Raw genomic sequence first — 25,778 nt, 5'->3', positions numbered from 1 at the left:
GAAAGCAAGAGAGGGAACTGCTCCCAACTCCCCTTACGCCAGCGGCCCTTCTCCGTCACTGCTGAAAACAGACCCTGCTGCCCAACCCCTGCCCCACACCCCGGGGCAACGCAGGGCATCCACGAGCAGGCCCGTGGGCACAGGTGGGCTCACTTGGTGGCTGGTACCTCACTGTCGGGCAGGGGCTGAGCGAGTGCGCTGGGGGAAGTGGCAGAAGCATGGGGGTCCAAGCGGGAGCACAGGTGGAGAACCTCTGCCAGGCTCACATACTCCTAGGGCACCCGGTGCGAGGGGAGGGACGGGCAGAGAACAGGTTAACAGGACTCCACCAGGCAACAGACCCCACACTTCATGCCAAAGAGCCAACACTCCATTCCAAACAAAATCCAAGGCAGGGATGGGGAGCTCACTGTGGCCACAGAGGGCTGTCAGGGGGGTTGTGGGGAGGGCAGAAAAGGGCAGGCAGAACTATCTGAAGTCTTGTGGGATATTAGTTCCCTGACCAAGGATTGAACCCACGGCCTCGGTAGCAAGAGTCCTGACCACTGCGACTTCCAGGGAAGGCTCTTCTTGACCTCCACTTATGAGGCTGCCCTGGCATCCAGGCCCTGCCGCAGGGCCTGAATGGACCCTGAATGGACCCCTGATCACCCATTCCTGGGTTTGCCCTGGGTGAGGGGTAGGTGAAGAAGTCACGAGCCCACCAAGGATCAGGACCCAGCTCCCAGAGAACCCTTCTGTCTCCAACACCTTGGGCATCCCCGGTGGGGCACGCACATGCACTACTGAGCGCCAGCCACGCCATTCCCGTGGGTCCTCTGGGGGCACCACGAGGGCCTGAGCAAGGTGGGCCCTGAGAAAGAGACCTGAGCAGGGAGCAGTTAAAAGCCCAGGCAGATAAGCAGGCCCACTGCGCAAAGGCTAGGACTTGGAAAGATGCTCATACGGTAGATCATGGGTTGGAAAGACAGGCACTGTTGCATTCCCTGAGCATATCCTTAGAATCCTGAGTTTATCCAGGTCTGGGGGACACAGCAGGCACCCAAAATGCATGCGGAATCAAAGCCCAGGATCTTAAGCCTGCCCCACCCAGGGCAGCCCACCCTGGTCTAGCTCCAGAGGCAGACTGTCCCCCAGGGGTCACAGAACAGGAAAATGAGCTGGAAGGTCCAGTGTGTTGTGGCAACTGATGAATGGCATGCTGAATATATGCAAATTGATATGCAAATTGATGCTCTGATTTTTGCATGAGCTGCCCAGGCACCTATCAAACCACAAACTCTGGCCAAAGGATTACTGCCACTTGCCCTTCAGCGTGGTGAGTGGGAGGAGTCGCGGGCAGAAGCTCATCAAGCAGGCAGACAGGCAGTGAGCTGTGATTACCTCTTGTGCTTTGAGGCAGAGCTGAGTGGAAGCAGGTGGGGTTAAGGGAAGAGAGGAGGCCCCAGCCTGAGAAGACTCTGGGAAGGGGCCCAGAGCTGCCGTCCCCAGCCCCACCTCTGAGGACTCGGAGATGAGCAGATCAGCCTACAGAGAGGGTATGGGTGAGGGGCTTCACCCCCACACTCAGCCCAGCCACCCCACCTAAAGCCTAATTTGCTTGTGCAATGAGGTGGAAAACCGGGCATGAGGTGGGACCTCACACACCAGGCGTGCAAAGACTCAGGGAAGAATGGCTGAAGGAGCCTCAGTGCCCACGTCCAAGCCCACAGCCCAGCTCCAGACAGAAGCCCAGGGAGCTCCAAGATCAGGACCCCGAGATCTGTACACTTCCCCTCAAGTTGGGTCTGCCCGGCCCCATCCGGAGCTGCCATCTTCCCCACCCACGCCTCCTGAATCCCCCAGATATATGCAGTCACCTGAAATGGTAAGATCAGCAGGCTCCTGGGAGCCAGAGCGGTAGCTGAAAAGTAGCAGCTGGCAGCCATGCAGGATCCAATCCCAGACCTCACAGACATTCCTGAACATCTCTCCAGTTCAGGAAAATGTCCCCACACTAGACCTCAGCCCTGGGGCGAAGGTGCCACATGTTTCTCCAGAGCCTCCCAGGAGACCCCTGGGCTCATGAGGCTGGGGCTGACCCAACCACGTTACCTCTTTGAGGGTGGACGTGGTCTTCGGGAAAGGCCGGCCGCCTGTAAGCGAGTGGTATCTTCTTTCCAGCATAGCCAGTTTCTCCTTCTCCTGCAAGTCCAAAGCGGCAGAATCAGGAGTGGGAATGAAGCAAGGAGCCCCAAATAAAGGGGGATCCCACATGGCTGGCCAGTCTCCACCCAGCACCCTGCACTCACCTCCCACTCCCCCAGCCCCGCCCTGGTCCTCCTCCCCGCTCACTCCCAGTCTGACAGGGCTACCTTCTGCAGCAGCTGCAGGGCAGCATTCTTATCCCGGGCTAGGCGTTCAGATTCCTGCACAGCCTGGGACCGGATCTGTCCAGCCTGACTGTCCAGGACCACCAGGCGCTCCTGGAGAGGATGGGAACAATGGGTGAGGCAGCCCAAGGTGAGGCCTGGCTGTGTCTCCTGCCCAGAGGCCCTGGGCTTGGGTGAAGGGAATCAACCAGCACTTCCGCTCGGCCTCTCATCCCCAGAAAACGCAAGCTGCTGTGGTCAGCTCCTTCTCTCATGCCTCAAAAAGGGAGCCGTGGGCCACCAGGCATACCAGCCAGAACTGAAGTTCCCAAACCCCTTATCCCCCGACCCCCAAAGTCAACAGGTCCTGAATCCTGGAGATGCTGAATGGTCCTCCACCCAACCCCAAGCCCCCAACCCACTGCCCAGGCCAAGCCAGGCCCTCTGCTTTCCCGGCCTCGACTTTTTTCACCAGCCCGTTTCCATTCTCTTACCTTTCTGATCCACCCCACAAACAGCTTCCTAAAACGGCCTCTGAGGTTCATTCGTTTGTTTGAATTTTCTAGCCTTTTTGGAATGTGTGTTAGTTGTGTGTTACTTGCTCAGTTGTGTCCAACTCTTTGCGACCCCATGGACCGTAGCCCGCCAGGCTCCTCTGTCCATGGAATTCTCCAGGCAAGAATACTGGAGTGGGTTGCCATTCCCTTCTCCAGGGGATATTCCTGACCCAGGGATCAAACCTGTGTCTTCTGCCTTGTAGGCAGATTCTTTACGTCTGAGTCACTAGGAAAGCCCAGAATGTATAGTACGCAAATAATTTTCTTTAAATCCATGAATAAGGGTAGATCAGTCTTCTCAAAATCTTTCAGCGACTTCTCACTACTCACAGGATAAAGCAAAAGCCCCTCAGCCAGCACTCAAGGGCTCCTGGACCTGGGCCTGCTTTCCAGCCTCCCTCCCACCCTGAGCCCTTGGCATGCCCGCAGCTTGGCCCTGCTGTACCATTGGCCGTCCAGGTGTCCACTCCCGGGCCTTTCTTATACGGTGCCTTTTGCCAGGAATGCTGTCTTCTCCACCCATTGGGAGCTTACTTCTCCTCCAAGACCAGACCTAACACTATCTTCTCTCCAACATCTCCCCTGATTATCACTCAATTTCTTTGCTCCTTGCTCTATGCTCAAATTATTCCATATCACCATTTGCCTTGGATTACTGCTACTCATGAATATGTATCTCTCATCACCACCATCCGGCCCCAGCTGTCTGATCCAAGGACAAAGTCAGTGTCTCTTCTGTCTCCATATCCCCAACAGGGCTTAGTGTAGTGCCTGGCTCAACAATCTTGTGCTAAAAGGGAATGAAAAGATACTAAGTGAGAGAGAAGGATGGGGGCTAGTGGAAATGAGCTGTGTTTATCCCAGGAGGCCTTCCTGAAAGAGGAGGCCTTAAACTAGCACCATTAAGAGCAAGACATAGGAGAAGGGAGGGAAGAAGGGAGCTGTACTAAATCTGAGGTCAGTCCAAACAGACTGAAGCAGACCAAGTGGTAATCAGGCAAGATCTATCATTTACTAAGAACCTATCAGGACCGAAGAACACTGGTAAATGCTTTGCTTTGCATGTGTTACTTAACTATCTTATGAGGCAGGTGCCCTTATGCTCATTTCACTGATAGGTAAATGCATTTGTAAAGCAGAGCAGCTCAGGGAGAGAAGCAAGGGATCTGGACTCAGAGGTAAGTTCAGTGACTCCCCCACTTACCACCAAACTCAGACTAGCCATCAAGCCCCACTTTTTGACACCCTTCCCCAATTTCACTGCATTCACCTCCCACCTACTCCCTCCAGCCTGGCAAAGTGCACATGCACACATGTGTATCCACAAACACACCTGGGCCATCCAACCCCGTCTCCTCACCCACATCTTCCTAACTCTTACTTAACACATCCTCACCCATCACCCTGTCCGGGTCTGGCTGAGATCAGGAGTCGATTTTAGAGCATCTAAAGCCCCAGACTTGACCAAGACAGATGCAATACCCAGTCCCCTTGTTTCACAGCTCAGCTGAACCAGGGCTGAGCTGTGACTGGAACCCAAGTGATGCCTTTCTAGGACCCCAGGCTGGCTCTAATATCCAGATCTCAGGTCTGTGTCCCAGCACTTCAGCATCGGACAGAGAGCTCCACAAGGGGCAAGCCTCCTCCTCAGCTCCCTCCTCCTTGTCCTCCATCTCCATCTCTCATTTCCCGGCCCAGCCAGTGCCCAGCTCCGAATGTGAGCCCCATCCACCTTCCACTGGAGGGGGGCGGGGAAGGGGGGGGGCGCGTGTCTGAGCTTCTAAACAATGGCTGTTGTTGTTCCCTGAGTGCTTACTATGATCACCACATCCTATGCTGTTTCCACATACATCATCTCCTTTAATGATAACAACAGGGTGTTATTGTTCCTGTTTTACAGATGATGAGACCGAGGCTCAGCCAGGTGAGGTCAAGCCGGCACTGCCCGGGATGGGGCGGGCGCACCTTCCTCTTGGCGATGCTGCGGAGCAGTTCGGCCTTGCTCCGGAGCAGCCCCTGGCCCGCCAGCTCTCGCTCCTCCTCCACGCGGCTCTCCCGCTCCAGCTGCTGGAACTCCAAGTCCTCGAAGAGCTTCGTCTCCGTCTCCAGGGCCTCGGCCTCCTTGAATGACAGTGACAAAGGGGGTCGGGTAGTGGTCACGATCCCACTCTGTGCCTGGAAGGCCAGGCCACAGAGGGGAGAGCTCTGGGGGCTGGACCCGGGGAAACGGAGGCGGGGCCCTGCCCCCACCCTGCCCTCTTTTCTCCGCTCGGCCCTGCCGCTTTCCCGGACAGCGCGGCCTGCAGCAGCAGAAAGGAGAACCTCCATCCCCAACCCCCCCCATCCTTCCCTGTCCCCTCCAAGCCACAGCACCGACCCTGGCGTCCGGCAGGTACTGCAGGGCCCGGGCGCTCCCGGCCCACCGCTCCTCTCTTCCGGGCGGGCGGCCCTCGGGGGCGGGGAGGGGGGCTGGTGAAACTGACCCTTCTCAGCTGCTCCTGTAACTGTTCCCGCACTGACTCGGGGCAGTTATCGAGCTGCGTCTGGAGCTCGGCGTAGAGCGCCTGGCGGGCCTCCAGGTGCCTCCGTCCCGCGGCCAGCTCCGCCCTCTCCTGGTCGCCGGAGGCGGAGGGGGCGGGCACAGGGGAGAAACAGAACACACACTCCTCAACTCCGGCCCGGGGCCGCGGCGGCGCGGGGCAGGGCGCGGGGCGGGCGGGAGCAGAGAAGGCGGGGGAGAAAAGCAGCAGGATCGAAAGAGGAGACAGTCAAGAGGAGGAGGTGCAGACTGGGAAAGGCAAGGAGCCGGGGTGCGAGACCGGACTCAGGTGCAGGCGACGGTGTCCGAAGCAAGGGTGTGGGCCAGGCAGAAATGTTGGTCTCTTGGAGTCCCCTGAACTAGAGAGGTTTGGGGGATGGGGGGGTCCTACGAAGAGGCCCTCTGTTTTCTCTCCAAACCGCTCAAAGCCAAAGCTGGTTCCACATCACAAACCCGGAGCCTCCAGCTCCTGCCCCTCCCCTTCTCCCACTTGCCCAGAGACCAAAATTTAGCCCTGGAAAAAAAGAGTAGAATTGGTGAGGGTTAAATCCAGGGGTTGGGTGTGAATTGCAAGCCGAGGATGTTGAAGCTACGGCAGTGCAGCAGTGCAGCGGAGGGGACCCCAACCCAACCCCCTTAGCCTCCCCCACTCCTGCCCAGGGTGGGGGTGGGGTGCTGGCTCTGCAGCCTGAACTTCAGCAGGATGAGGGTTGCAATTAGTTCGGCCGTCGCCATGGTAATAGGAGCCCCAGGAGTGGGTACAGAGAGGAGGTGGATGGCTCTGTCTGGGGTGAGATGACACCTCTGAGGGCGGGAAGGGGGATGAGGGGAGGGGCTGGTGAGTCACCCCCTCCGAAGGACAGGCAGAGGAGAGACTGTGATTACGGATTCCAAAGCCAGAGTGGGGCCATGGGCTGGGGCGGGCAGCTAAGGGAAACTTCTCCATTGCTGCCACCATGGCCACCACCATCTCCATCACCATCACCACCACCACCTCAAATAACTGGGCCCAGAGAGAAGGCAAAGTCCACACCTCAGGCAATGCCAGGGCAATGAGAAATGAGGCTAGGCAGGTTCCTGCTAAAATGCTGAGCATCACCCCAGAGTCCTCCTGTTTCCTCTACCCACCCCTCTGTTCCATGAGGTTCCCATCCCCATCCAGGAGAGGGGGACATGATCAGGCCAGTTTCTGAGATCTAAGCACTTCCCCAGGCTTGGACTCAGCCTACGATGCCCTATAGGGAAGAGGCCTACCCCTTCTTCCCACCCTCTGGTTGGAGTATCTGCAGTTGGGAAGCCCCAGAGGAAAACTCAGAAGGGTAGCCACTGGTGGCAGAGAGCCTCTGTCCACACCCTCCCCGGCCATGCCACTACCACTGACCTCCTTACCCCTCTGCTCAGGAGGGAAGGCAGATGATGGCTGGACCTCAGCCTGCCTCTCCTCTGCACAGGAAACGGCCAACAGGCTATGGAGGCCGCACCCTGGCTTTTCCAACTGAGAGGAGGTCTTCAGGCCGAGAGGCTCCTCAGCCAAGCCAGCCTTCCCCATTCTTGGACCCCTCCTGCCAATGCCCCCTTGAGAAAATTCAGCTGTACCTGCTGTCCATTCCTTTCTGATCAAAACCCTGGGGTCCCACACCAAGAAAGGAAGGAGGCAACATTAGACGGGAGAGGCCAAGGGCACACAGGTGCCCATGGAGTTAGTGCAAAAGCAGGCACGGCTCAGCCCTGCCTGGGTGGGTGGCACTGGCAGTTAGGGGCATGCGGAGAGCCCAGGACAGTGATTAAAGAGGGCGTTAGTGCAGGCCTGGTTGGTAAGCGTGGAGTTAATTTGGCACAGAATTTGGGAGTGTGGTTTTGGGGGCCAGAGCCAAAGCTCAAAAAATAAAAAAATTTAAAAAGGATGGGAAGGTCAACGAATTTTTAAGAGCTTCAAAATTGAGGGGCAGGAGGAAGACACTCTCCAAAAAATCCAGAAGGAAAATTAATTCTTGGAAAAATACTGTCAAGTCCGGAAAGAGGTGGCCCCTCTCCACTTCGGAGCTTTTGGCACGTTGTTGGGCATCTTGGGAGTGGCTGGCACGGCCCCTGTGGGATGGAGCGGCCCCTGCAGGCTGGCAGGAAATCTGAAAGGGGCAGGGGCAGGAGCTGGGACCCCCTGGGACGGGAGGCTGCAGATCCTGAAGGCTCAGGGGAAGCAGAGACTTGCGGGACATCTCCCAAAGTTCACGTCCTGAGTCCCAGAGCCCTGCTTGGAGGGGATGTCCTCCAATGCGGGGGCTGGACCTGAATCAATCCCCAGCACCGGTCACCTGGGCAGTGCTCACCACCCAAGAAGGGGCTTCGACACTTCCAAGAAGGGGCCCGGAGGGCCCAGAATGGCAGGCACCCAGGCACCCAGAGGGAGAACAGAAACCCAGGCAGAGGAGACCCCAGACACCAGCCCAGACCCTGGCAGCACCCTCCACGCTGGTACTTTCCACCGAGGACAAGGCCCCCTGCCCCTGTGGGATGGACAGTGAGGTAAGGGGTAAAGGGCCCCTCTCCTCTTCTCCCAGGCTGCTGGCGCCCAGCACGGAGCCAGGCCAGGTTGTGGGTTACCTTGTCCCTCTCCTTCTGGATGCTCGTCTCCAAGGTCACCAGCTTCTCCTGCAGCTGGTCCACCGCCTTCTGCTCTTTCTGCAGCAGCGCCCGCTCGGCCTCCCTCTCCCCCTGCAGAAGCGCCCGCTCCATTTCAGCCTGCAGATCACAGCAGGGTCCATGTCAAGGCCACTCAGGGCAGCTCAGGCCACGCTTGGGGTTATCACTGAGCCTGGGAAGAGTCCCACCCAGGGCCCTTGCTCTCACCTCTCGGGCCGACTCCTGCAGCTGCTGCTCCAGCTCCTTCACCCGGACTTTGAGCTGCTCTACTCGCCCCAGCACCTGAGCCCGCTCCTCTTCCAGGGCCAGCACCTCTCCCTGGAGCTTGGTGCCGGGGGCATCCTCGTGCTGGAGGGGAGGGGGGCCGTCAGCTTGGGGGAGCCTAGAGCCTCCCAGGACGAGACTAAGAAAATGGATCGCTGTGTCTCAGGACACTCAGAAGGAGCAGCTGGACTGAGAGGAGGAAATTCCCCTCCCTACAAGAAGAGCAACATGGCTCGGCTGCAGGGAATAAGGACTCAACGCTGAGAGCCAGGCCTGGGTGGGGCCCCGAGGAAAGGTAGGTCATAAAGCATATTTATGGCTTGGGAGACTCATCAGCACCTGCCCCTCTTCCTTGCCTCCTCATTTCTACACCTCTCAGCCCTGAGTGTCCCCGACTTCCGCTACTGCCTGCTCGCAGGGTCTTGGTACCCACTGCGTGCCTGCCTCCTCGGACCCCAGCCCCCAGCCACGGACCCCGCGCTCCAGCCCCCACTGGGTCCCACCTCCTGCTGGGTGCTCTCAGTGCTGCTGCACTCCTCCTTGAGATTCTCCTCGTCTGAGCGCTCCACACTCTCCCACAGGCGCTGGGCGGCGCCTCCAGGCTCCTCGCTGCCGCGCCCCGGGGCCCCAGTGCCCGCCGCGAGGCCTCGTGAGGGCCTCCGGCCGGCCAGGGCCAGGGCTGCGGCCGCCTCCCCTATGCTAGGCAGCTCCCCGGCCTCAGGTCCCCCGTCAGCCCGGCTGTACTCGGCGCACAGGTTCAGGATGGTCTCCAGGCGCTGGCGTTCCTGGGAGGGCGGACAGAGCAGGGCATGAGCGGACGGTCCTGGGGCCAGGAGGCTGCCCAGAACCAGGCTCGGCATCTTGTCAGGAGCTCGGATGCAGAATCAAGTCAGGAGAGCCCTGGGCCCAAGGTCTGGGGAGGCTGATGGAAGGAGGGCGGGCGCCCCGGGGCAGGCGGGGGGAACCAGGCTGTGCGCCCCCTGCCCAGGTGACCAGCGCCTCCTGCCTCCTGTCTCCCTTCTCATTCTGCCCCAAGGTGGGTTTCCTGGTGGACACACAGGGACACACTCAGGAGCGCACGCTGGTGAGCACGTTCTCACTTAAGACCATGGTGAGAATACAGATAAACACTTCAGGTGTTCATGCTGACACGGATCCACGTTGATCCAAAGATACCAGGACCCACAGAGACACCCCAACATAGCAGCACTGACACACACAAGGACACAGCACGAGCCCCGGCCTGCAATAACAGGCAGGCACACACAAAGACACCCGCCCTGACACGCACGGACGCACACTGGCACACACTCACACGGATAAGCACAGTCTAGCACACAGACAGGTGGGCGCCCACACAGACGCGGCTGGGACACAGATGCGGGGGCCCACAGGGGCCTGACGCGGGTTCACACAGCAAGGTGCTCAGGGCACGCACACCCTGCCGCGGCCCTACTCCTGTCTCAGCTCCCTGCCACCTCCTGGCAGCTCTCGGCCCCCTGCCAGCATGGGGGGCTGCTGCCTGGGTCCCTGGCCCAGCCACTCCATCTGCCCCGTCCCTGTACAAAGCCCACCCAGACACCTCCCAGGGGCCTTGGAGGTGAAGACGGGACAGTACAGGCATGCCCCGTCTCCCACTCATTACACCCCAGACTTGGAGCCTCCCCCAGGCTCCCTTGACTCCCTGGCGTCCCACCACCTCTGGTGTCTCTCACCACGGTTTGGTCAGGACCTCCCCCAGACACTTACCCAGCTTCCCTCCTGCTGCTTGCCCAGTTCCATGGCATGAAAACCAGGAACAGAGTCTCAGCACCCAGGAGGCTGGGCCAGTGCCCCCGCCCCTGCCCCAGGACACAGATAAGCAGCCCGGTTGAGGTGGGAGGAGCAGGGCAGGCAGCCTCTGAGATTTAAAGTGGCAGGTGGGGCAGGTCAGGGCTGGTGAGGCACCTGGGGATGGGGTGGGGCAGTGGCGGGAAGGCTGAGTGGAGCTGAGGGAGGCTGGGCCCACCACTCTGCCTGCGCCAGGCTCATTATCCCCCCTCCAGAATGAGACCCCAGGGCGGGTCAAGCATTCTCATCTAGGCCAAGGCAAAAACAGAAGATACGGCCGTGGAAGAGACTGGGGGGCCCTGCCTCATCCTTCCCCGACACCCCCACCCCAACACACACACTGTCCCACACCCTCACCTCACCCAAAGCTGTCCCAGCCTCTTTCTTCCAAAAGGGCTCCAGACAAACCTCCTCTGTTCTGATTCTCCTTAAACTAATCCTTGGGTCCCGGGGCCCCCAGGGACCCTGCTCTCCTGCTCACAAGGGAGAGAGGGCAGAAGCTATTTCCCTGTGCATGTGCTCCAGGGTACAGACGCCAGCCAGAGCCCCCACGCTCCCTGAGCTATCTGGGGAATCCCAGCCCCCACCCAGCTCAGATGCCATCTCCAGGACAGCTGCCCAGAGCCACACCCGGCCCCCAAAAACACCCATGCGTGCGTGTGCGTGCGTGCGCATGCACGCACACACACACACACACACACACACACACACACAATTACTGTCACAGAGACTGGCCACAGATCAGCCAGGGCTGCCTACCGTGTTTTCTGCTTCTCCCCCCATCTCAGATGATCCTGCGTAGGCTAAGGTGAGCAGCTCCCACCCATTGAGAGGCCAAAGAGAAACAAAGGGCAGCCCACTCCGGTATTTTTGCCTGGAAAATTCCACGGACAGGTAGTCCGGCAGGCTACAGTCCATGGGGTCATAAAGAGTCGGTCACGACTAAGCGGCTAAACAACCACCACAACAAAGGGAAGCAAGAAAGAGGGACCAGAGGCTTTTTTAAAGAAAAGCCTGGAGAACACAGGAGAGAAAGACAGGAGGTATGGGTTCCAAGTCCAGTTCTGCCAGGACGTGCTGTGTGACCTTGAACAAATCCACTCCCCTCTCGGGGCTTCAACCTTCTAGTCATTAAGCCCTGCGTTCTCAAACTGAGAGGTACAAAGCTTCATCCTAAACATGGTGTGTTTTCCTAGAGCTTCCCTGTATTCTAGTAAATCATGTGAAATGTTAACTTACACGTGAAAACAAACACTGTGTCACAGAATAAATGCAAAGTTAGCATGCGTTTGAAGTCAGGCCTTAGAGACCTCAAAGGAAGTTCTTCAGGGGACAAAGCTTTGGCATCCAGGTCACTGCGGTGTATCCTGGAAGTGGAGAAGCCTGGGAAGCCCAGGCTCTGTCCACACACCCCTCCCTCTTTGCCAGCTGGCCCGCCCACACCCTGGCAGAACCCCTGTCGTGATGCCCGCAGCCTCCCTGGCATACGCTCACCAGCCTCTCCATCTCCTGCTCCCGAAGCCGCTCTTGGCGCTGCCGCCGGTGGTACTCCAGGAGGTCATCCTCATTGTCACTGATCTCCGTGATGCTGTTTTTCCGCTCCCGGGTGACAGGCACCCGCAGGTCCCCGCTGGAGAGCTTCCTCTGGGCGCGGGGGCTCTGGCGGGGTGAAGCCCCAGTCAAGGAGCCCAGGCTGTAAGCCGGGCTCAGCCTGCCGCTGAAGCTGCCCTTGCGGGGTGCTAGGGACTCCCCGAGTGTGGGCGAGGGGCTCCGTGTCCTACGGCCCCGGGCCCCCAGTGTCAGGGAGAAGTCCTCCGGTGAAGCCCCGTGGGCTGCCCAGCGCCGGGGGCGGGGGCTTTCTGCCACTTCCCTGGTTAGTTTGGGATCTGGGGCAGTCCGGGTGGACACGGGGGAGAGAGCCCTGCGGGACAGAGATGGGCTCAAGGGAGGCAGTTCTCTCATGCTGTCCAGGCCCCGCCGGCCTAGGCGGGGGCTCTCTGGAGGCTGCAGGGTGCGTGTGGCTGAGCCATCCGAAAACGTTCGGCCTACCAGCTGGCGTGAGGGGCTGGTGGTCAGCACCCGCTCAGCGCCTGGCAGCTCCCGGAAAGGGCTAGGAGGGCGGTCCTGGAGCGTGCCAATCTTGTTTCGGGGAGCAGGGACTGGCGGCTGAAACTTGGGGCTGCCAGGAATGCTGGTGGGCGGGCCCCGGGCACCGGAAGCTGGGTATTCACTCAGACTGATCGCCACCACGGGCAGCTGCCCACCTGGCCGGGGGCTCTCGGTGGCTCTGCGGGCCTCGGCCAGGACGGTGGCTGCAGGGCTGTCTGTCAGCAGACCTCGGAGACCAGGGCTGGGAGGCCTCTCGTGACCCCCCTTCCTGCCCAGCCGAGGGCTCTCAGAGGGGCGAGCGCCGCTCGGTCGGGACTGTGGGGGCTGCAGGCCCAGATGGTAGCTGGAGGACCGGGCGGGCACCAGGGGGGGCAGGGAAGGTGCTGGTTCCTGCCCACTGGGTGAGTGGCTGGCACAGCTCCCACTACTGGCTGGCGAGGAGAGTGGAGAGAAGGCTGGAGAAGTGTTCTCATAGCTGGAGCCCACAGACATGGCACCTGGGCTGGTTGGGGGGGACAGCAGGTAGCGCCCGCCATTGGCCATTGGTGATAGTGGAGATGTTGCGGCAGGCTTCTTGCCAGCAGCTCCAGGCTCCTCTAGCACCAGTGAGTCCATGATTTCCTGCAGGTCCTTCTCAATAGAGCTCACCAGGGAACTGTGGCTGCCACAGGCAGAGGGTCCCCGGCTTGAATGCTGCGGGGTATGGTTCCCGTTCACCAGGCTTTCTGATTCTGTGAAGGGAATGCAAACAGCCTCAGGCCCCATCTTCACCTCCTGGGCCCTAGGGAGCTGCATATACACAACAGCCAGCGCTCCCCACTTCCTGCGAGCAGGGCGGGGCTGCCAAGGCCCTAGAAAAGAAGCCAGGAGGTCCTGGGGCCAGCTCTGCCACTGACTGCTGCTGCACCACCTTCCCCAAATCGCCTGGCCTTGGTTCTGCCTCCTCTAAAGGAAGAGGGCTCTTCTGGCTCTAACATTTTATGACTTAGGTCACAACAGTGCCGGGCACTTTTAGGTTCCTCCCTGTCTTGGTTTCCCCAACCTCCTTGACCTCTCCATCAGAAAGGGCAGGCACGCATTCTACAAAGAGCAGCGGGGTGTGCATTCTACAAAGAGCAGCGGGGTGTGCTAGGGAGCGGGCCAGAAGTTCCAGGGGGTCAACATGCAGCCGAGACCCAGGAAAACACACACACACACACACAGCCTCCAGGGCTGGGTGACGGTGTGTGCGGCAGCACTCTATCCAATCAGAGGCAAGGGAGGGGCCTGGCCCTGAAGGCCAGTTCCTGGAAGCCAGGCTGGCCAGCAACTAGATGCAGCTCAGGGCCTCCAATTAGACCATTAAGCCACACCAGCAGGAGCCTACTTTTGCCCTGCCCCAGCCCTCGTCAACCAACCACGAGTCTCTGGAACCACTGCCCCAAACAGCTGAGGGAGTGGCATGACAATCTAAGGTAGGGTAGAGCTACCCAGGGAGTGCACTGGGAACCCAGGCTTCTGAGCCCCCAAGGGCCTAGTATACAGGACACAGAGGAGAAGGGAAAGCCTCTGCAAGCCTGAGTCTGGTCCAAAATTATGGGGGCTGTGTGGGACCAAGGCAGAGGAGTTGCCATGGATACTGGTGATCCCAGTGACCACCCATCTTTCCTCATATCCCCAGGCAATCCATTGAAACCACTGATGCCAGCCCACTAGATGTCCCTGACACACGTGTCCACCTGTCCCAGTACCACGATGACCCCTGTCACCCAACAGCCATCTGAATGCCTGTGCAGAGTCTGGGGTGGCAGGCCTATGGGCAGCCTCCCGGTCTGCACCCCACCCCCAAGGCAGCTGGGCTGACGTGGGGGCTGTGCTGGTTCCCTGGGACAATCACCGACTCTCCTCTAGGGATCAATAATTCACACACAAAGTGCAGCTGCTCCACTGAGTCATCAGTTGGCATGGCATGGCATGGCCTGGGGGTGGGGCAGAGCCCAAAGACAAGATCACAAGCAGGTGGGAGCGCCCCCCCCTCCCAGAGCTCACAACATCTCAGTCTGATGCTTCCTTCTGCACCCTCAGGCAGCCCTCAAGGGTGAGGATCCCTGGTGGTAACATAAGAGGGTCAGGGTCCCAGATAATGAGGTGACACCGTCCAGGGCAGTTGGACACAGGCTGGCAGAGCACCCCCCCATCCCTCAGGCACATGATTCTCCCCAGTTCCAGCCAAGCAGCACTTCTTGGATCTCTCCCCGTGGCCAGACTGCCTGGCACTCTCCCCCAGCGGCCCATGGCAGGTGGCAGCAAGCCCAGATCATGGGTATCGTCCCGCCCTGACACTACAAGTGTGGCTGGAGTGGGCAAGGGGGAGGACTGTCCACGGGGTGCCACCAAACCAGCCACCTGCCCCAAGTGGGTACCTACCTGGGCCAGGACTATACGGGGGGCCAGGGGCCCGGCCCCCTGCCGGGATCATGCTCTTCATCCACTTGGCTTCAGCTGGGTGGTTAAAGCGGAGGAAGGTGGACTGACCCAGACACAACATGCAGCCTGCAGAGAAAGCACACGCTCAGAGGGGCAGGGCAGGGCTGAGGCAGCCTTCAGCCCGCAGCGCCGGCAGGCTCACCCCAGGCTCCGAAGAGCCATCCCCACCTGGACTCCCAGCAGCCACATGGTCCACCCCTGACTCAGCCTGTGCCTGAGGCCCCAGCCCGGCTCCACAGCACACGGCCGAATGGAAAGAGCACTGGCTTCTAAGTCCTAGTCCTAAACTTTCTTCATTACCACCTGTGAGATCTTCGGGGAAAGTCACTTCACCTCCCTGAGTCTAATTCTCTCAGCAGAAAAATGAGGACAATACCACTGACTTGCAGAGTTAAGAGACACTGTATGTCAGTGCTCTGTCAATGGAGAAGGTTCTCCAGAGAACACAGACCCCCACATGCCCCCACCCAACCTGGACTCATGATCCATCTATCTGCCACTTGGGTGGAAGGGTCAGTTTGAGAGGTGGCAACTTCCAGGATCACAAACAAGCTCTGAGACAGGAGATGGGGAAACACACCATGGATCCGTCAGATGCCCCGGCCACCCTTTCTGACCATCGAGAGCGACTGCCACCCTCTTTCCCTCTGTCGAAGCATTCTGTGGCCTGACATTGTCCCGCTCTGTGGACTCTCCTGCAGTGTAGCCAAGCCTAGGCCAATGGGCCCAGCCTCGGCCAAGCACATTCCCAGGCAGTAGACACAAGCCCAGTCCTGCCCAGGAAGTGCGAGTGCATGGAAGGGGGAGGGCATAGGGGAGTCAGAAAACATAGCCGGGGGCACTGGGGGTGTGCACGGTGACAGGTGTGCCCACAGCACCTAAGCCTGTCTGGCAGAATTCCTCTTCCCGCCACACCAGGGGCTGGAGCACTTCTGCCTAAGATGCTCTGTTGGGAGAAGCCAGAGACCTGGTGCTCTCTACCACCCACCCTTCCAAATCTGTCCACATCCTTGGCCCCTGGCCCCAGGCTCCTATCTACCCAATCTGCTGCCACTTGGCACCCCAAGCTTCATGCCAGTCTGAGCTAAGACTGGCAGGGAATTCTACATTCCTGGATGCTGAGACAGTTCAACTCAGGCAGGCCACAGGGGCATAGGGCATCCTGGGCCATGTGGGGTACCTTGGCGGGCCCCCCAACTGAGAAGCTCAGCAGCCTGTCGGAGGGATCCTAGGTATTGTCATGGATGGGGGGCTAGCAGGCTGAGAAGCCCACAGCAGATAACAGAGTAGACAAAACCGCCCACTTCGTTGGTATACCCACAGGCCCTCCCAGGCGGGCGGGCACAAACAATTCTAAAGGCTGATGGGTGGTTAGGAAAGGAGGGAGCCTTCCCTGCCAAGCCACCAATCAGAGGAGCTGATCACAGAGTAATTATAACCAGAATAAATATTAGCCAGCCACACCGTCCACCTAATTACAACCACAGCTGTTTCAGACAGAACCCTGCCATTCCCATCCCCCTCCTTCCAGCCATTTAACAAGCTAATTAACGATGAGTTCGCAGGGTCTAGACAGACCCACTCAACCCTAGGTTGACTGGGGGGTGGGGGGGCAGAAGGGGGCAGCTCAGGAGCCTGACCACACAGTCCAGACTGGGAAGGACCGGGGAGTCTGGGTGGATTCCAGCCCATCAGTGCCAGGCCCACCCAAGGAGGGTGTAGGCAGGTAGGGACCCTCAGCTCCGGCTCCTCTAGCTGTGAGTCCCCTGTCCCCTCCTCTGCCCCTCACCCTCCTCTATAAGAGGGGTGTGGCCATGCTGCCTCCCCAGCTATAAATAGGTGATGCCAGGCAGCAGAGCTGGATCTGTATTAATAGAGCAGGCAAGAGGGCAGCAGGACTGATTGTAGCCCAGCTCCTGCCCAAATTAACTTTCTATTTGCACTCAGGGGCCCCAGGCATTGCCCCTACTCTTGTCCCGTGCCCCCGGGGGCCTGGTCAGCCTTTTTCTGGGAAGAAACCTCCTCTCTGCTCACTCCTGCCCCGCACCGCCAAAGGTCAGCCCACGCAGGAAACCCCAGAACCCCTCTTCATCCAGGGAAAGTTGTTTTCCTGTCCCCCCTCCCCAAAGGGGCTCAGGGCCCAGCTGCGTGCAGGTGGGTAAAGGAGCTGCACATCTGGAGGGGAAGAAACGGGGCCAAGGAGAGGGTGGGTCCTTTCTCTGAGAGATGCACACTGCACACAAACACACCTACACACTCAGAAACACACAGACGCACCCAGAGACAGCAGACAGTCTCACACACTCAGAGCGACAGTCAACTGCCCTGCTGGCCACACAAACAGAATGAACTGGCCGAAAGGAGGCTGGGTGTGGGGAAGACCAGAGAAAGGGCCTTGGCCCCTTCCATCAGAGACCCCTCTTCGCCGTAAGACAGGCTCCCCTAGTCCTAACCAGGAACCCTCTACCCCATGGAGAGGCAGGTCCCACGGAGGGGACCACCGAGCGCGGGTTAGGAAAGATGAAGCCTGCCCCGCTGAGGAGTGGCCCCGAACCCAGACGCCCCACTTGGATATGTTCAGGGCTCGCTCTCTCTCTCACACACACACACCCGAGTCTCGCAGCCTCAGGCTCCCAAAGTGGGGCTGGGGACCCGATCCCCCTCCTGGCATGCCTCCCCACCCCCTCCACGCCCCTCCCAGCCAGAGCTGCTCAGCGCCGGGCTGCCGGGGCTGCGGCGGCTGGGGGGCTGAGGACTCACCACCGAATTCGGACCTCCGCACGGCTTGCCCCCGCTAACCCCGGCCCTGCAGGTCCCCGGCCCGCCCCGGGCCTTTGAGGGGGCGGGCCGACCTCCCGCCGCCGGCTCCCGGCTCGGAGCGGCGAGGCAGCGAGGCGGCGAGCAGCCACCAATGCCCGGGGAGGGGCGGGCCGGCCACCGGCGGCGGGGGAAGGGAGCCAGGAGGGAGGGACAAAGGAGAGGAGGAGGGGAAGAGGAAGTGATGGAGGAGCGGAGGGGAGCGGGATGGAGGGAGCGGGGCGGGGCGCGGCGGGGCACGCGCCCATGGAGCCCGCTGGGGTCCCGCAGCCCGGGGCGGGGGCAGAAGTGCGGCGGGGAGGAAGCGTTCACGAGAGAGGACAGAGAGAAGGAAAGGGGAGGGACACAGAGGCCAGAGGGTGAGGAGCCAGGAGGCAGAAGTGAGGAGAAGCGGGGGTCTCACTGAGAGCCCTCTGCGGTGAGAAGTCACCAGACGCCGGGAAGGGGCCAGGCCGGCCCCCAGGTCAGCGTGGGCAGGCTGGCCTTGGTGACAGCAGAGGTTAAGCTCTGACATTCCATGGCTCCACGTATTAGAGAGAAGCCTCAAGCCAGTCAATCCTAAAGGAAATCAACCCTGGATATTCATTGGCAGGACTGATGCTGAAGCTCCAGTACTCTGGCCACCTGATGTGAAGAGCTGACTCCCTGGAAAAGACCCCAATGCTGGGAAAGATTGAGGGCAGGAGGAGAAGGAGGCGACAGAGGATGAGATGGTTGGATGGCATCATTGACTGGATGGACATGAGTTTGAGCAGACTCCAGGAGATAGTGAAGGACAGGGAATTCTGGTGTGCTGCAGACCGAGGGGTCACAGTCCAACCCGACTGAGTGACTGAAGAACAATATATTAGAGAAGAGTGAAAGTCCCAGGAATCCAGCCAGGTCACTGGGTCCAGCTCTGGCCCTCAGTCTGCCACTGTGACAAGTGGGAGTTCAGGCCGAGGCAGTGCTCTGGGAACAATCTTGAGTCTAGCTCCTGTCTCCACCCTATACACCTCTTCTTCTGCCCCACCCCCACTCCCCACACTCTCAGCAGTCCACCTCACCCCATGACCCAAACTGGACCCAGGAACTGCCTCTTCCAAGCCAGCCCATTTCCTTGGGTTCCGGAAGCCAACTCACCCCTTCCCAACCACAACCAAGTGTGCAAAGAGCTCCAGCAAAGAGCTCGCCCACCCCAAGGAGGTACCTTACCGCCTGGAAAGAGTGCCACCCACCTCTGGAGCCCCTGGGACCATGCTGAGGTTCTGGGCCAGGCAAGTAACCACCAACCAGCCTCAGTCCCAGAAAATTCCTCGCGTTCCAGGACCTGGTGTCTGGACACCAGAACCTTAAGGGACACGCTGTGTTCTATCAGACGTCCTCTGTATGCTCAGAGCTCACACAGCCCCATACATTTTCTCTCAAATACACACCAACACCTGCTCAGCCAGACACCACTCAACTGTGCACACTCTGAATCACACAGACACCCCAGTTAATGTGTCTCATACACATTTATTCTCCAGCACACAACCCCACAGGCACCAGTCATTCTCTTGGTTCCACACTCACTCAGGCACAGATAGCCTTTCACTCAGTCTTGGAGAGACTCTGAAATCAAAAGTCCACTTCCTGGGACTTCCCTGGTGGTCCAGTGGCTAAGACACCACGTTCCCAATGCAGGGGGCCTGGGTTCAATCCCTGGTCAGGGAACTATATTCCACATGCAGCAACTAAGACCAGGAGTAGCCACGTAAATAAATATTTTGAAAATATTTTTATTTATTTATTTGGCTGCACCAGGGGAAGCAGACCCCTGCATTGGGAGCACAGAGTTTTAGCTACCAGACCACGAGGGAAGTCCCAATAAAGAAATATTTTTAAAAAGCCATTTCCTTCCATAACTTAAAAAAAAAGTCAACCTCCTTAGAGAAACAATCGATTTTTTCACCCTCGCTGAACACCTACCCACACTGCCATAGTACACACACACACTCGCACATGCATGCACACACTCACATATGCACAGGCAATTCATTCCCCTTCTGAAGGAAAAAGGAAAACCATATAGGGTCAAATGCAAAATAGGGGGAGGCTTAAAAAAAAACCTCCTCAGGAAATGTGATTCATCGGTCTGGAAACTGTGACGACCAGCTGGACAGACCCAGACAGACACAGAGGACACTGCCAGGGAGAAACAGGGCAGGAGGCAGGCACACAGAAGTGGGGAGCTAGGAGCTTTTGTTTTTTCTCTCCCTCCTTTGAGCTTTATTAGTTGAGATCTTTATCAGTCTCATCGCAGAGGACAGTCTGAGGACAGTCTGTGGGAGACTTCCCTCCCATTTCACAGAAGGACTGACAGCTGGGTGGAAGAGGAAGCGGTTCATCGTCCTGGATCCCAGAGGGAGGCAGCTGTATTACTCAGGAATCCTGACTCCCAGAAGCCCGTACCCACCAGCAAGGGGCCCGGGGAGCAAAGGAGACTCGGAGGAGGCTCAGAGGCAGGGGCTGGCAGCAAATGGCTCCCAGAAAGTAGGGGACCTTCTGTCTAGACAGCCTGGGCCCCGCGCTGCGTGGCTTTCTGGGTCCTTCCCTACTGGGTCCCCTCCCGGATCTTTCATGTGGTCTGGCACTGTGGTCTCAGGGTGGGGCAGCCTTGACCCAGATTAAGATTCCTCCTCATTTCCTTGGTCGTCTTCCCAGCTCCATCTGCCTCTTGCTCTGTAGAGAGAGGGCTGCCTGGGATGTCCCAAGGTACCTGGGGACAAGGCTGGAAGCAGGATCTTCCTGGTTCCCTCCCGTCAGGGCCCCGTGGCCATAGCTTTCACTCAAGTTGGGGTTGGCATCTGTTTTCTGCTTGCTTCCCTCCCACCCGTCCCCTGGCCCAGACATATTCCTGCTTGAAGAGCCTGTCACTGCCACCCTGCTCATTATGACGTGTGCCTCTCCAAGTTGCCTATGGCTGGGCACAGTGCCCAGAATGATGCAGCCAATGACCGGCACAGCCAGAGAGGGCTCCTTGTTATTTCTAGGGTAGTCCTCTGGTTTTTCAAAGAGGGGTCCCCTCCCCCACCAAGGCTGGATCAGGGAACAAGGCAGGGAAAATGGTTCTCTTGCACATATGCCCACAGATAGGCCAGTGGTCAGTGGGTTCTCCTATCTTCACGGAGCACACCCGTGGACGGTCTGGTACCACCAGCCTTGAGTTCACCCTGCTCCCCACTTGAACACTCTGATCCATAAACACAGGGAAGGACACAAACACAGAGATACACAAGTCCAGAGTCACAAACACATCCGGAGATACATAAACACACTCCAGTTACACAGTTACAGAGATAGCACTTGCACCCCCGAGCCACCCAGTTTCCAGGGAAACGCACTCCCAAGAATGTCCGGAGTGGGGCCAGGCAGGGCTGGGCTTGGTGCCTTGCCCCAGAGATGAGACAAGGAAACCCTTAGCTCCTGGAGCCCAGAGGAGGGGTAGTGCTGGGGAGAAGAACACCCGTTCCTTTGTGCCTCTGCCTACCCCTCCCCAGGCTGCCAAGCTTCTGAGACAGGCTAGCCTAGACAAGGCGGCTATGGGGTGGGAGGCAGGGAAAGGGAAGGGGTTTAGGGTCAGGAGAGAGTGGGAGGGTACATACTTGGCAGGGTGGGCTTCTGGCTGCGGAAGAGTTGAGGGTCACTTGGGCCACAGGAAATGCCTGAGAATTCCATCTCAGCCCAGGCCCTCCCTCTTCCCACGGAGCTAAATGCTGCCCTGGAAAGACCGGGCGGGAGAGACCTGCAGAGCATGGGTTCCTCCACCCTGCTCACAACATACAGGGACAGAGCGTTCTTGCTCAGGAACATGAGGGATTTGGGGGTGGGCTCTTTCTCCAGCTTTCTCTGAACTCTGCCCCTGCCTCTCCTTGCTGCTCTGCTGTCTCACTCTCATGTACCCAAATCTTGGGGAAGATGCTCTCTTTGAAATGGAAGAGGACAGTCTGCAGCCAGATGGCAGCACGGCCAAAGCCCCAATTTACTGGGGTGGGGGGGTCCCTCTTTAGCTGGAGTCAGATAAGAGGGAGAGATAACAGGCCCTCTGGAAGAGACGAGGGCTGGTTTGCTGCTGCTGATGGAGTCAGCTGTCCCCTCATATCACACACCCAAGGGCAGGTCTTCTGGGTCAGCCGTGAAGGAAGAGACCCCACGGGGTGTGAAGAGCAGGAGAGAGGGAGACAGTGGAGAGAGTGGGATTTCCCCTGCCAAGGAGCTTCTTGCCAGTAAGAGGTGAGTGTGCTTAGTGGCTCAGTCATGTATGACTCTTTGCGACCCTATGCACCGTAGCCCACCAAGCTCCTCCATCCCTGGGATTCTCAGGCAAGAACACTAGAGTGGGTTGCCATATCCTCCTCCAGGGGATCTTCCTGACCCAGGGATGGAACCCACGTCTCCGGTGTCTCTTGCATTGGCAGGCGGATATTCTTTACCACTGAGCCATCTGGGAAGCCCAGTAAGAGGTAAGCGTCCCCAGAAAACACTGCCAGGACATTGGTCCTCCTACTTAGAGCCGGGCTTAGTCCAAAGCTCCCATCCTTTACGGCTACCCAAGCCCACTTTTCACATCCCCCTAATATGATGCTTCACTGTATACACTGATGCCCAGGGCAAACACACCTGATCTATCAGAGTGCTACCTGGGTCAAGCCCTTCCTTACCTGCCTCATCACCATAGTAACAGGAGGCCCAGTTTTTAGAGCTCCCTTATACCACAAAGAGACCTGTTCCTTTGGGAAACGGGGTGGTAAAGACATTCGTGACCCAGACGCTGTTGTCAACAGTGTTTTAACAGGAGTGAGCATGTCCTCGGATTTTTTTGCCCTTGTCCCATCCCCATTGTCCTGATCTTCCAACCTCAACAGCTTTTTAGAACACCTCCCTCTTGGCATCGTGGAACCATGCCATTTTTCCCCTCGCTGCTCCTCCAGCTCTTCTCGCCTAACAACCATTAGCGACCACTGCACAGCTCCCCGTGTCCTCCGAGAGCAGGCAGTGGAACCTCTTCTCTCTCTTCCCACTACGGTGTGAGAGGTAGGGTGGGGCAACCAGAGAAAAGCCGGTCTGGATGCTGGCGGGGGTTTTGAAATGCACCTGATCCAGATGCACCTGAGCACCCCACCCCCAACTTGGCCACTCAGGCAGTTACCATGGCAACCAAAACAGCAGGCTTCCCCTGCACCTGTCACGCACAAGCTTTTAAACAGAGGCTCCCTGGCTTCAGGGCTGGCAGACCTTACCCTGAGTGAGCCGAGTGGGCTGCCGGACCGGGAGCCCATCAATAGTGCAGGCATTGCCGCAGGGGTAGAGGGTGAGGGTGCCCCGCAGGTTCTCGATGTAGCAGTGCTCCGGAGCCAGGCCTGGACCCTGCAGTGAGATGTCCCTGGCTGCAGAGCCAATCACGGTCCTCCCTGAAGACAGGAGGCAACTGTCAGATTCCGGTCCAGGCTGAGGAGGCAGGGAGGGGCTGGGAGGGCCACGGTGGGACTCGACTGCCATCTCCTACTCTGGGGAGAATCACGGCCCACCCTGTGGGGCCCCTGAGCCTGGTGGAGACAGTGAGGGGTAGAAGCCCATCTCGGCCGCAGAAACAGAAAGGCCCAGAGGACACCGAGGATCCGCAAACTTAGTAGGAGCTTCTTCTGCAGAAGTCCCTCAGTCCCTCCAAGCCCCCGTCCCCAGGACCTTTCTCTCCTTCCTATCCTCCCCCACCTTTTCTTCCAGCTCTCCCTCCCCCCTCCTCTCCCTCCCTTCTGCCACCTGCAACCCTTGCCCTCCTCACACCCCCTCTCTCCTGGCCCCTGGAGGGAGAGAGCTCCTGGACTGGTATTTGGAGAATGTGGGGAATGTAGTATCACCCGGGCAACAAATGCCGCCAGGAGAGGAGACAGGAAGGGCAGAAGCTGCAAGGTGGAGGGGGCTGTGCCAGGGCCTAACTTGGAGGTCTGCCCCACGCCCATCTTGCCCATCTCTCCAGCTCCACCAGCACCTTCTCCTTGGCCAGGCATGGCCCTGGAGCAGAGCCCCCTTTCTTCTTGGCCACACTGGTTGCCAAGAGTCATGAGCTCTACTATTTCAGGGCTCTCCTCCTGATTTCTAAGCTGATCTTTAATCCCTGTCATGGAGCCAGAATTAGTCTGGGGAGGCACAGACAAGGGAAGCAAGCTAGGGGGCGGGAGGTGGGGTGGGGTGGGCATTGTGACATGGCCTCCTATTTGGGAGAGGTGAACACTGCCAGCAGGTAGCAAGAGGGGCCCCCGCATGCCTGGATTTCCAAGCAGGAATGTCTGTAAGGATGGAGGGGTGGCAGTTGGGATGCACCCCAGACTCACCTTCCTCCAGTGGCAGAAGGGTGATGGCCGTGCTGAGCCGCCCGCTGCCCAGGCTCACCAGATGGGGTTTGTCCGTCTGCACTTTCAGCCCTTTGCCTGTTTCGATCAGGTCCAAGGGTCCTTTCTGCGGGTGGTGGAGGTAAGGGATGAGCATCATGAGAGAGTCCAGGCTGGCACCTTACCACGCTAGTCCTAGTCACACGAGCACTCTCTCCAGCACCTGCCCTCTCTAAAGGGCTCTGTAGGCGTTGAAAGGCTTAGCACAAAATCTTGTGCAGAGCAGTATTCCGTTAAATTGTAATTAGACCTGAATCTAGGCCACTAACTCGTCCCACTGGGTTTATCTCAAGTCTTGGTTTAACTGCCCCTTTTGTCTATTAGGACAGAAACAAGTAGAAAGTAAGGAGAACTGGGAGGTGCTTGCTAAGAGTTGGGGGGGAGGTTGCTACAGAGGAGACCAATCAAGACTTATCCCTGTAGACTTGTCCACGGCAATCCACTTGGCCATGGCTTGCCCCTGTTAAACTTAATTACAAGAGAGGGCAGGGCAGAAACAGATACAGCTCCGAGTCAATCTGTAAACCACTTCATGACTTTCAAAAGGTATTTTCTGGGTGAACCAATTAACCTAATTCAGCTAAAGACTTAGCTATGGGGACCTGGGGACAAGCATGGAGGTAGTGTGGTTCTCATTCTTGAGCTGGGACCACAGGGAGGGAGAGGAGCCGACCTATCCCCACCAGACCACCTTCTTGCCCCATGGCCCTAACCTTTCTCACCTGCACCAGGCCCGGGGTCTTACATCCAGGGCCCACCTGGTTCCTATTGAGAGTGTCCATGTTCCTGGGGCCCCAGAGCTCCTGTGGACACAGCAGAAAACAGGTGAGGCAGGGATGCCGGGGCAGAAAGGGGCAGGAGTGGGTTCTGCAGCAGTGTTCTCAGGGCAGGGGCAGTGGCACCACGGCTCGCAGCAAGCTCCTGCTAAGGAGACCTGGGGGCAGTTCAGGAGTTTGGGGTTCGATGGGGGCCGTGTAGGGGGGAAGGGGGGTGGTGCCATGTCTTCAGCCACAACACAGGTCAGCATGGATGCTACCCCACCACACTGGCCCTGACCCCCACCCCCGAAAAGTCCTACAGGGCCCAGACCGTACGCTGGTCTCTCTTGCCTCTGACAGCCAGGACCCAGGCCTTGGCAGTTGAGGACCCTCGGGCACCTGAAGCCATAAGAAAGTGGGGAAAATCTACCTTGGAGAGGAAAGCTAGCTCAAGGCGGCCCCTCCAGGGACACTGGTAGACGGGGGGCCCCAAGCAGGTGGCATGGCGGAGCGGGAGCTCCCTTCCACAGCCTCTCCCCCTTTCTTTCCCCAGGGGTCTCAGAAGGATGTTTTCTTAAAGGAGACACAAGGGGGAAATGCCACTATTCCTGCCATCTCTGTCTCAATTCCTGAATCCTCTCCTCCCCAGAAAGCATCTTAACCCCCCATACACAATCAGGAAAAATAAAAAATAAAAACCCCCAGTGGTGACTCACACTGAGAATATAGGACTCTTGGGTTCTCAACCTGATTTGGTACCATAGGGAGCTGAGGTCCTTAGAACCAGAGGTAAAACAGACTCCAGAGCTCCAGAGCCTTCCCCTCTGTGGCTCACAGTTTTGGTACCTGAGAACTGTGAGGAAGGAGCTTTGTGTACTAATATGTGCCTACATGCCCATCCCTTGGCCAGCTTGCTGAGGTGAGAAACTTCCTATTGACTGCTGAAATGTTACTGGGGAAGCTGACGAGAGTGTGACCAAAGGGAGGGAGGGAGACCTAGGAAGGCAGGGTTCCCTTCCACTTTCTCTTCCAGCCAT

General features: G+C 58.5%; 1 protein-coding gene across 16 annotated transcripts in view; it reads right to left on the bottom strand.

Annotated features, from left to right (window-relative positions):
* The window catches only part of PHLDB1 (pleckstrin homology like domain family B member 1), a 48,689-nt gene that overhangs the window by 18,160 nt on the left and 4,751 nt on the right, over positions 1-25,778 (bottom strand). For 6 of the 16 annotated variants that reach the window (XM_061440488.1, XM_061440490.1, XM_061440491.1 and 3 more), the window contains 13 exons: positions 24,706-24,786; positions 23,927-24,050; positions 22,835-23,005; positions 14,697-14,822; positions 11,676-13,021; positions 8,855-9,136; positions 8,295-8,435; positions 8,049-8,186; positions 5,392-5,520; positions 4,874-5,029; positions 2,355-2,465; positions 2,095-2,184; positions 1,384-1,527 (listed from right to left, as the gene is read on the bottom strand). In XM_061440488.1, the coding sequence (XP_061296472.1) occupies positions 1,384-1,527; positions 2,095-2,184; positions 2,355-2,465; positions 4,874-5,029; positions 5,392-5,520; positions 8,049-8,186; positions 8,295-8,435; positions 8,855-9,136; positions 11,676-13,021; positions 14,697-14,822; positions 22,835-23,005; positions 23,927-24,050; positions 24,706-24,765 (3,018 nt within the window). In that variant the 5' untranslated portion in view covers positions 24,766-24,786. Of the gene's footprint in view, positions 1-1,383; positions 1,528-2,094; positions 2,185-2,354; positions 2,466-4,873; positions 5,030-5,391; positions 5,521-8,048; positions 8,187-8,294; positions 8,436-8,854; positions 9,137-11,675; positions 13,022-14,696; positions 14,823-17,516; positions 17,659-22,834; positions 23,006-23,926; positions 24,051-24,705; positions 24,787-25,778 lie in introns of those variants that run through there. The other 10 variants (XM_061440494.1, XM_061440497.1, XM_061440499.1 and 7 more) reach the window with 4 other exon arrangements.

Source organism: Bos javanicus, chromosome 15 (assembly GCF_032452875.1).
Source record: "Bos javanicus breed banteng chromosome 15, ARS-OSU_banteng_1.0, whole genome shotgun sequence".
In the NCBI taxonomy this organism is placed as follows: Eukaryota; Metazoa; Chordata; class Mammalia; order Artiodactyla; family Bovidae; genus Bos; species Bos javanicus.
Note: the sequence above shows the minus strand (reverse complement) of the source record. Positions and strands in the feature narration are given on the sequence as shown.